Source organism: Uloborus diversus, chromosome 1, assembly GCF_026930045.1.
Source record: "Uloborus diversus isolate 005 chromosome 1, Udiv.v.3.1, whole genome shotgun sequence".
NCBI lineage: Eukaryota > Metazoa > Arthropoda > Arachnida > Araneae > Uloboridae > Uloborus > Uloborus diversus.
In genome coordinates, this window is record NC_072731.1 from 162,421,160 (window position 1) to 162,433,046 (window position 11,887).

Sequence of the window (11,887 nt, forward strand, 5' to 3'; positions counted from 1 at the left end):
AGGAAAAGAAGACACCAAAGTATCCTCATATAAAATATATGACGCAATTGCTCGGTTAATTTCAAATTTCCGATGCAAAAGAATCTATTTGCTCATTTTTTCTTGCATACTATATTATTCTTGGTGTCTCAAACGTTAAATGTGATTTGAGTCATGCATGTACAAATTTGTTTATCTTTGTGAACCTTAAAACAACACTTCCATGAAAACAGAATAAAATATGACGCAATTTTAGGTTATCTTAATCTTCTGGAGGAGAAACATTTCTGAAGAAAACTCATGAGCCCACTCTGATCATCCTCAAAATGTCATCTAAGATAGCCTAAACTGCGTTTTTAGAACATCAATTTCGATAAATTCCCAAAGGAGGGTTCGTACTCCAAAGATAGCCCGAAGTTGCGTCTTTAAAGTTTTTATTTTGAAAATTTTCATAAGGTCAACTTTCATTACCTCCCTTCCCCTATCTCATCTAACTTCTCTTAATTAAATGAAAAAAGAATAAAATATGACGCAATTTGAAGTTATCTTAAGAGACGTTAGATGAGATAGGGGAAGGGAGGTAATGAAAGCTGACCTTGGGAAATTTTTCAAAATTAAAACTTTAAGACGCAATTTCGGGCTTCTTTGGGGTACGAATCCGCCTTGTGGGAATTTATCGAAATCGACGCTCTAAAAACACAGTTTGGGCTACCTTATGACATTTGGAGGATGGCCAGGGTGAGCTCATGATTTTTTTCCAGACATTTTTTGACATTGAAGTTTGAAAAAGTTTTTGGATAGGTGTTTTAAAATGGGAAGGCAGGGAGTAGGTGGTCGTCCTCGGATAAGGGTGCCCGCAGCGAGAGATTTTTAAATTTTTAAAAATGTATCTAATTAAATTTATCGATTGGTTTATTTTCAATTTTGATATTATTTGTTTTATTTTATCCTGTTATATTTTGTTTCATTTACTTATTTAGTTTGGGTAGTGTGTGTGTGTGTGTTTGCTAGCGTATTCATTGGCGTAGCTCAGAACGTTTCTAGAAAAAAAATGAGTAAAAAAAAATGAATATTGAAAAAAAAATAAATAGATAAAATAAATAAAATTAAAAAGAGAGCTAAAATTGAAGAATAAAAAGATGTTAAAAAAATTTTTTGGTGGAATTTGTGCCATTGAACTTTGGGTTGAATTTGTGGCATTGAAATGTGGGGGGGGGGGGGAACCACTGACTCCCCAGATTTCCCAAAGGACGACCCTGCGACTCTTAGCTCCCCCGAACGCCGAACGAAAAGTCAAACTTCGCCGCACCGTAATGAATGAATGAATAAATATTTTTGTAAACTGTAATTTATCACTGTTATCTGTTGCAGAAACTCTGCTTCGAATTTCTCCATAATTCTTATCTTTACTTGATTTTGGGCGCCAAGGTGTGGAAAAGTTAGGAGATTTCTGAAAAACGTGTCTCCTCTGCATTAATCTGCTGATCTGTGCACTTTTGCGTTCACGCTCAAAAAATGGAATTTTTTAACCGTCTTTGATTGCTTAGCCGTGTGGCGCCATCTGCATTTTCTTTCAAACATTATTTACTAATTTAATCCGATGTTTACTTTCTCTCTCGGAGCGCGTGTACTAAACAGTGACTGCTACTTTTACGCTGATCGTACCGTAATGAAAATGTATCAGTACGTTACGTTGGTAATGTCGAAGGAATTTCAACTGGTCCAGTGCCGGGGCAAAAACATGAAACCTCCGCCCTTACAAGTTTTTATTTACATCGAGTTTCTACGAAAGAAGCATAGAAATAGGGTACAGTTACCACCCGGAACAAGGGTACCATCGGCTTGCGCCAGTTCCTGATGCACTGAACAAAGGTACGATATTTGTACTTAAAAACCACGTGAAAGAACGGTACTTCTACAAAAAAATTCTTGATAGAATGTAACTTGAAAATGTAGCCAAAACGTAGGAAGCTGACTGGTTCTGTTGTACTTTATTTTGCACTGGGGTATTTCAATCTATATATCTGAGGTATTTTACTCTAACTACAAAAAATAACTTTTTTTCTCTATTTATATTCCTTAGTTGTTGACATTTCATGTGAAATGATAACTTCTTTTAGAATAAGTCTTACATCTGAATTTTTGACTTTTGCAACATATGTGTGTACATTGGTATTTTCTAATTGATACTTTTTTCACTTCATTTTGCTTTGTAGGAACAACACTTTATAACATAGTTGATGTAAATAAAGAAATACTAGCTCAGCAGTCAAATATAGTGAGTAGTGCATAACATTTTCCTGATTTTTTAAAATTTTTTATTTGTGGTATGTCAAGTAATAATTAAACCTTTTAGATATTTTGAAATGCTTTTAAATAAACTTATAATATTCAAAAATAAAATAAAAATGAATAATTTTCATCTAGTCTGTGTTTCTTATTAAATTTCCAAATTTTTCTTCATTTTCAAAAAAAAAAAAAAAAGCCTTGGCCACATGGTTATGGGAGCAAATAATTCAAAAAATAATTTTTATTTCGTTAACCATTTCTTGAATAAGCTACTTTAAAAACATATTTATGTATTTTCATTTCTCAGTAAAAAATTTCTTATATTTTGTTGATCCAAAGGGTCAAACTAGTAAAGTATTTTGATTTCACATCAAAATCTGTACAAAATTGATAAAGTGTTTTCTTAACTCTGGCTTTTGTGTTTAGATCAAGAGCTTAGAATTTGATTTTTTGGAACCCATGGAAATAGCTGCAGAAAAAGATACGAAACTGGTTGGAGTATGTTGTTTTATACATTTGTAAATTTAAACTCTTCAAAAGTCTCATTCTCTGTGTGTCTTGCCTCTTTATTTTATTTTTCTATAGTATATTTTTAGTGGCGCCAACTCCATAGGGCTTGAAGGGGCCAGAGCCCCCTCAATAGTTTGTTTTTTGGGGGGGGGGGGCAGAGCCCCCTCAATAATTTAAGAACATTATTTGTCATATTATGGTTTCTAAAATCACAAAATTATGTTGATATTTTTTACTTTCTTTGTTTGAAGATAGTTACATAGTAAAATACATTCAGTAATGAGGTAAATCAAATTACTATTGCGGTAGTAAGCAGGTTAACTGAAAACGAGTGGTGTGAATAATGATAGTGTTACGATGCTGAGAGCACTCATGGAATTTGTCCCAGTGAGTGAACTTTTGGGTGAAGTCTGTCACCGGCGGCGCTCTCATCTAATTATTGCTGATCTGGAAAAAATATATCAGGGTTTGATTTGTATATTAAATGAAAGACGTGATAGTTTTCTTCAACTAATAGAGTTAATAAAGTAATCTGTATTATTTTCTTTAACTCTATTAAAGCATTAATTTTGAGACATTATTTTATTTCATTTATTCAAAGCAAGCTTAAATTAGTCATTTCACTTATAGTATTTAAAGTGTGACAGCAATCTTTTATGCTTTACTCTTTTAATGATACTTTAGATTTATTTAAATATCATTTCAATCTTTTCAGAGCTATATATTCACTGCTCTGTAATAGACTAAAAGCATAATTATTACTGTAAATTAAATTAGCTTTATATGAAAATATCATGTGTGGTTTTTTTTCAAAGCCAAAAAATGTGTCCGCTTGTCGAGTTTCTCAGAGTGTCGATTTACCGAGAGTCGAGTTTTTGGGATTCTAATGTTGATCATATAACTCTAAAATGCTTAAAAAACTTTAAAACTCACTTTTTTAAATCTCAAATTTAGAAAATTTCCCCTGGCAAGGCCCCCGTTATGGCACCCTCCCCCCAAATAGTTGTTATAAATCGGTGCCACTGGGAGTGCCTTTCCATGCAAGTCAAGTGCACTACTTTGTATAGTGCTGTAGCCTAGCTATGGCACTGCACGGCTCCCCACAAAATGGAACTATAAAATTGTCCCTCACTTAGGCAAGTGACATGATCTAATTGAAGCAGAAAATTTGTGTACCAATTTTTAGATCATTTTACTTTGAAAACCCCATGTCACATATTGTTTGTATAAATTATACACACCGGAAAATATGTAAGTTGGCATTTTCAAGGCACAAAAATCTGAATTTTTTTCGGAGGGGGGGGGGTTGGCTCTGTGCTTTAACATACTCCCTAGACCCCGGTGACATCTAGCCCCCGCAATAATTTTTCCAAGTCGGCGCCTCTGTATATTTTTATTTTGTTCTTTATGAAAACATAAAACCCTTTAATTATATTTCATAATGTAACAAGTGCAACCACACACCTTCTCTAAGAGTACACTGATGTTGTTTGACCTAAGTGAAAGGCTTTTTAAGAAAAAAAAAGGAGAAGCTGTTTTGATGTTAAAAGCCATATTGTAATGCACTGTGTTTTTATTTTATTAAAAAGTGATTTGTAATTTTTTGGGCAACTAGACCTAGGAGGTCCTTACACCAGGCTTCCTGGGCCTAGTGGTAAATTAGCTCCTGCGTTCATTCTGTTCACCCAGAGTTTGATGAAATGAATCCCAAACTTTAGGTGATTGATTAAAATAGAAAGGGGCAGGTGGACACTGAAAAAGTTGTTTGAGCCTTTTGAGTTGTTGTTCCAAAGATTTCTGTGAATGGTCAAAAAAATTTTAGCATCTGGGCAATTCCATTTTAACCGGTGTGCCATTCAGACACTATTTTTACTGGTTGAACCAACATTTTGAGCTCTGAATCAGTTAACAAATACTAAAAAAGTATTTTAATCATGTTTAACTATGCATTTGCTTGAATAATTGAATTGAAGCAAAACTGCAGGACTTTTCAATTTTTTTAAAGACATTTTAAAAATGTTGTGACGGGTGTGACGTTTGCGAGACACAAGTTTTAACCTGCACTCATATTTCTAGAAATTCCTGTGAATATTTTAATGTTTCATGACTGTAGAAATTTTTTTTGCTAATAAAAGACATTCAAATGAAACTTAATGCATGATATTTATGATGAATTTAATTTTTTTTACTCATCAGGAATTTTTTTTGTTGTGACGGGTGTGATACTGCAAATCCGCTACTTGGATGAGCAATTTCTAAAAGTATAGTGATCAGTACAGATGACATACTTGAGAATTTAGAATATAAATTACATTTCATAAGAACAAAGCTAGTATTGTGTACATTTAGTTTAGCACTTCTCTAATGGCCATTAATGAAATTACGTCAAGTGTAGCTTTTTTTGGTAATTACAAACAATTTCTTATTTTAAATATCACCTTTTATGGGGGAAAATCAACAGGGCTAAAAATCATCCACTAGCTTGCATATCTTTACTTATTTATTTTTTTAAAAGTTAATATGTAAATAAAACATGAACATAATACTAAGAATGTAGTGTTTTGTAGTACATTGCCTTGAGTGGTTAGTGAAAAGTTACCTACATCAGGTGTTAATACAATCTGATTGGGAGTAAGATATAGCATTTGAATTTCAGTGATAGCTATATTTTACAATGTAAACTTTGCAGTCTGTTCAGTTTAAACATTATCGGAGCTGCTTTCCCAAAAGTTGTCACTTCTCTGAACTTCATTTCTTCATTAATTCTAACTTGCAGACGATATTCACTCGGTTCTTGTCATCTTCTGTACTTGCACAATTAAATAAATGAAAAATAGTTTGATTTGACTTAGCTCAATTTGACAATGTTGACTGCATTTAGCCCCTCACAAATACAGCTATTGTCGCGTTCTATACAAAATGGTGAAAATATTCTAATTTCACGTCAGTTGAAAATCCCCTGTCTTAGAAAAAAGTTCTAGTTTGATTGTTATACATCATTTTTGATTGAGCTCTACAGCAATCAGAACGTTTTTTTTCCCATTTCATACTTAAGACAATTCCATTTTCAGATCAGTTATGCTAGCATTTTAAAACGTCCCATGGAGCATATTTGTCATGATGCAGTGACTTACTTCATAACTTACTTCATCACTTACTCCCTTATAACATAAGGGAGTAAGTGATTTGTATTATCTTTTAACCATACACAGCTTGTAAATATGATAATTGATTAATAAGACTTTAATTGCATCAAGAGAACCAGTGCCATAATTTTGGGCAAAGTTTAATATTGTTGTATAACTCCAGTGTCTCCGATATTACTTTATATCTCATGAAAAAAATTGACTGAGGCATTTTCACACAGCAGAGTACCTATGGAAATGTGCAACTGATTATTTACTTTCTTTAAAGCTATTTTGCTCCTTTGATATGTTTCAAGAATTAAATAAAAGTAACTCATTTAATAACCAAAAAGTTATTCAAATACAAATAATTCAAATCTGTCATGTTATAAGATTTTCAGATATTTTTTTAAAAACTACAGTGCTAATTTGTTAAGAAACAAAATGGTTTAACCTTCTATTTCATTTAGAAAGTTTTTAAAAGCTATTTTAAATGCTGTTACACATGTCCCAATGATTTTGTCAAACCAGTCGCAAACGTTTCACACACCCGTCACACCAAATTTTCCCAGAGAATAAATATTTGATCAAATTTAAACATTGTACTCCTATTCAGACCTGCAAACATTAGAACTTTGGAAAGTTTCTTGTTTTTCCATGGAAGAATGCATTTGCTATGGTAACTTTCACATCTTTTTTGTGACGCGGCAGCAAAACCTTATAATTTTATTTATGCTAAAAATTCTGTTAAATATTTTGTTATGAAAAATTAAGTGTTCCAAAAGATGGACAAATATCACAAATAGTAATATACACACACATTACAAAATTCTCCTGTTTTAAATAGTAATCCTGGGCAAATGAAAATACTGTGTTTTTCCTAAATACAAGTATGATATATTACATTAACTTTAGGCCTCATGTTATAACTAACCTCATGTTATTAGCTTTGATTTGATGTATTACTTGTAGTAATAAAACAATTTTTAAATTTCAACCCTCATGTCTATTTTTTGTGAAATTGCCCAACTACAATCCAAAAAGAAAATGAACTACTAACGTTCTGGATTGCTGATAGAAAAAAAAAATTGTAAAACCATTGTCATTCCATCATAAAGCCAGACACATAAATTGTCATTTAGTAAATTTTGCAACACATTTTTACATCTCCCCCCAATAGTAATAACTAATTAATTAGTTACAAGAATTTTTTTTGTGTTTTCTATTTTTTAATACTTTCTCAAACTTTAAAATTTTGACTATGCTAGTCATATATCGGTTTTATAAAGGACCATTTAAAAATTGACAGATAGAGGAATAAATATCATTTTGAATACTACATAAAAACATTTTGCTGTATAGTAGTTTAAAGATGTTACATTTTGTAATTGGGTTTTCTAGTTTTCTGCAATTTTATCTTTAAGTTCCTTTTTTATTGTTGTCCCTTTTTAAATATTAAGTCCAGGAACCTGCAATAAATAGGTGGTGAACTTAGTATTATATGTTTTTTTGAGCAATCATGATTGCTAATTTCCCATTTGTCTATTTCCTAGACACGTACGCTCATACACACTTACGCATGCGCCTTTACACACATGCACACACGCCAGAGTGCATACAGGTCTAAGCACACAGAAGCCTACATGTGCGCAACTATACACACATAACCGCCCAAGAAGAGGGACAGGAACCGTTTCTAGAAACAAGAAAATGGGGTAGTAACCAATGAGTAGGATCCTGTCGCAACTCATGATTGCGAAAAACATAATTTGAATTCAAAATTTCAGAATTCAAATTAATTTTGAAATTTTTTTTTGTTAATGCAACAAATGCATATTTCTCTAGCTGTGTAGTTTTAAACTACTAGATCAAGCAGGATTTCTAAAAAATGTCTTTTTTGATAGAGAGAACAGAAGCGATTTCAGCAGCTTTACAAAGGAAGACGAGAAGCGTATTTAAAATGTGTTTCAACACTGAAGAAAACAAGAAGAAAAAAGAATATTAACACTGATAAACAGCTATCTGTAAGTAGTATTGTTTCAGTAGAAATATGAGTTTATCATTCTTTCGTTATATATCAGCTATTGGCATAATACTTTCAAATTTTAGGTAGGAAGATCTAATAAGAAAAATTATAGTCAATTTTTATCAGCTTAAAGAAAAGAAAACTTATAGTTCATTGAAAGTTAATTTTGCAGCCATGAGCAAGGTTCTCATTAGAAATGTGGGTGAGAAAATCTTACCCTCTGTTGAAATTAGAGTGAGACTGATAAAAATTGAAAGGTATATTTTTTAAACCTATTTTTCACAAAATATAACACTGTTTGAAACCAAATACCCCCTCCCCCATTTTTGTATTAGTGAAATTATTACAGGGATCATCTTCAAAATACAACATAATTTTGTGATGCTTCAAGGCACTCACACTTTTAATAGATAAAAAATATTGAGTTTTTAACAGTTCATCCAATTAACATGGAAATATTTTTGAGGAGAATTTTATTGAAGTTTATCAGCTCTTAAATTAAGAACAGGGCCGGCTCTAGTAGTTCTGCTGCCCAAGGCAATATTAACAAAAAGCTGCCCCCTCCTAGTGAATAACAATAATGTGAGTGAGTGCTTCAAACTTTCACTGATATTTATTTTAGAGCTTTAATCCAAATATGACATTGTTATAAGTAATAGATTTGTTTTCAGCTTTTTAATTAAAGTACAATTCTTTGTTGTTAATGATGGATTTATCTCTTTTTTAGCATATGAAAATGCTTGAAAGTGCCAAAGAAAGACTAGAAGTATTTTGCAATGACAGTCTAAAAGAGGTTTGTTAAAAAAATTTTTTGTATTATCTTTACAGAAGCAAAACATGTTTGAAAAAAAAAAAAATTCTTTAACACTTGTTATCAACTCACATATCAGTACCTGTAATTGTTATTTTTTAAATGATTCAATAAATGTAATACCAACTCTTTTGAGAGAAATTTAAATCTTTTTGTCGAAAAACGAGATTCTTAATCTTTTTTTTTCTTTTTTCATTTTAATGGAACGGGGGGGGGGGGGGGGATAGGGAAAATATCAATAAAAATTAAATTACATTTATTCATAAACTGGACATTTGACAAAGACAAGGTAATGATTACAGAGGTGTAAGTGACTGAAGGAAAAAAAAAGCATATATTGAGAAAAAGTTACTGGCATGTACCCAATAGTGTTAGTCCATGCCATTTGTTTTTTTCCCATACTTCTTTTTCCCATATGAATTTCCATACTTCCTTGGCTTGGCTTATGTTTCCTATTGGGTCTTTCCGTTTTGGCTTAAAATACTCCCATTGGTTACTGATTTATCTTGTGTTTTTTGCTGTTTGATTTTTTTAAAATCAGTTTTCCATTTTAAAGAATTGATATTTTCCCTATTAGCTCACTTGTTTTTAATTGAAAAATTAATCTGTGTTTACCTGAAACTGGAGCTGTGATAAAGGTCAAGATTTACGGTCGCCACTCGCCACGTGGCGACTCAGTTTTCAACATTGGCGACCCCAAAAAAATTTCTACAGTCGCCAACTTTTTTGGGGGGTCATTTTTAATTTAGATCCTAAGAAAAGAATTTCAATGCGTTAGTACTATAAGGATTCACCGATAGAGACCGTACTCCGACTGGATGTTGTTTATTTTACAAAGCTTGCATGTTCTTTCTCACTGCCTGCCTGTATGTTGGTTATTTTTACGATGCTTGAATGCTCCTCTTACGCGATTTAGGCCATGTAAGAAAAGCAAAAATACAGTGAATTAGGAAGCCATTTGCACAAGATTAGAGCGTTTGCTCTTTTATCTTGACTCTGTTTTTCAAGTAATTAGCGTACTATAATCATGATTTCAAAATCGTTGTATTTTAGATTATATTTCAGACTAATTTTGATTATTTCTTCAAAGTAATTACCTTTTCACGTTTTTAGTTTAGTTGCTCAAATGGTATATGGTATATTAAATTCAAACTTTATATTTTTACATCGTATTATACACCGCCTCCGATTATACGAAACTTTTTTTTCTTCAGGCCCATTTTAGAACCTGCAGATTCTAAAATTAGTCCGGCCGCCCGCGGATAATACACAGGAAAATACGGTTATTTCACGGGGTTCGTACGCTCCGAAAAACCTGGAATTGTCATGGAAAACGACATAGTTAAATATGTGAGGGAAATTTCAAATCCCCCCTCCCTCAAATTTTTTTTTTCCAATTTTTTCCCAGGGAATTTTGCACCTTGAGTTCTAATCTTCGTTTTTATCGATGTTTCCTGAAAAAAAAAAAAAAAAAAAGTTTTGAGGCAAAATGACGCCGGCAATAAAATAAAAAAGGACCGCGGACGCCATTTTTGCCCCTCAATAGTTCCAAAGAAAAAAATTCCTAGGGTGAACAGGAATTATCCACAAATTTAACGGGAGAAGAACATTTTCCTGCATCTAAAGCACAAACCTGCGAATGGTAGGGTCAATTGGGAAAATCGTTTTTTAATCGAAAAGTCTTTTCAGCTAAAAATGAAACGTAGTCGCCATTTTTGGTCATATATAAGATGGAAGTAGACACGATGCTTAAATGCCTAAGTATCCAAAAACAAAGCAGAATTGGATGTTTTCTTTCACTGCAAACTAATGAAAACAACGCAAAATGTGCTGCAACTTGTTTTTATTTTTAATTTATTTTAAATATATAATTTTCTTGAGAAATGAAAAATTTTGTTCTTAAAACTTAATCTTATCCTCATTGCCTTAGACGTAAATGTGCTAAAAACTTTTCAACTGAATTGTAGTTTCACGAAGATTTATTATTTTTAAATCGTTTTCCCGCTACAAATTCAAAAAATTATTTCTTATTTTTTGTCGTAGCCGCCATATTTGGTCATTCCCAAGATGGCAGTACACAAGACTTTTTAAGAGCCTAAGTTTCCGAAAATGGCATTGGATGTTTATTGCAGTGCAAACTATTGATAACAACGCAAAATGTGCCCTTTTTTCCCGGGTAATTCGTAGTTATTTTCTGGAAAAATGCGAAATTTTATCCTCAGAGCATTTTTTTTTATTCTAATTGATTTAGACACTTATGTGCTAAAAACTGACTATTTGTCTTAATTGTAGTTTTTTAAGGATTAATTATTGATCTTTTTCTGAAACAGTTTTATGTTTTGCTTTAAATGTTGTTCTGAAAGTATAAAAATATGTTGCAAATTTTGGCTCTTTAAATATGAAAAAAAAAAAAAAAACATCATATTGTGTGTTTTTTTTACATAAACCCTCGAAGGTCGTTCCGATCCTATTTGATTCCCAATTAACTCACGCTAGTCTTTATTGTGAAAAAATCGTCAAAATAGGGAAGACAAATTATTTAATTTTAAACTTGAAAAGGCAACTTGTTTTTGACCGCAGAAAGCTGCCCCCTCCCCCCCGTGTGCCCCATTTTATCACTCCTTTGGCATAAACAATATTCCATGTTGTCCCATAAATCCTGTATTTCCTTAAAAATCCTATACATCATTAAAAATAGAAAGAAAAAAAACTATATCTTATATTTCTGCTGTGATGTGGACGGTAATACTCGCAATCGATTACGAATACGTTCCATTGAAAATTGTTTATACAACAGAGGCTAGTTTCTACTTATTCGAATAACTGTTGTAATTTTTTTAATCTTCAATCGTATCAGATTAAAATATAAGCCAAATAGCCAGGTCCTTTGATTGTTTTCCCTTCATAGTCATCCTAACGTGGAGATGATGCGTATGGAACGTAGTCGCCTTGTTTGGTCATACCCTTAGTTCAAATAATGCAAAAAAAAAATTTTTTTTTATTTTTTTTTGGAAATATATTCTTGGGTAAATGCTAAATTGCATATTATTGGAAGAGGTTTGTAGTTAATTATTTTTTATGCCCTCCCCCCCCCCCCCCCCAAAAAAAAACAATCTTAATTATTGAAAAAATTCAAATCATATGCTT

General features: G+C 32.1%; 1 protein-coding gene across 1 annotated transcript in view; it reads left to right on the plus strand.

Moving 5' to 3' along the window:
• LOC129233322 (brain-specific angiogenesis inhibitor 1-associated protein 2-like) overlaps positions 1–11,887 on the plus strand; it is a gene marked incomplete in the record, with an annotated part of 125,876 nt that overhangs the window by 109,094 nt on the left and 4,895 nt on the right. The window contains 4 exon segments of the mRNA XM_054867374.1: positions 2,196–2,257; positions 2,695–2,766; positions 7,808–7,927; positions 8,657–8,722. Coding sequence (XP_054723349.1) covers positions 2,196–2,257; positions 2,695–2,766; positions 7,808–7,927; positions 8,657–8,722 — 320 coding nt within the window.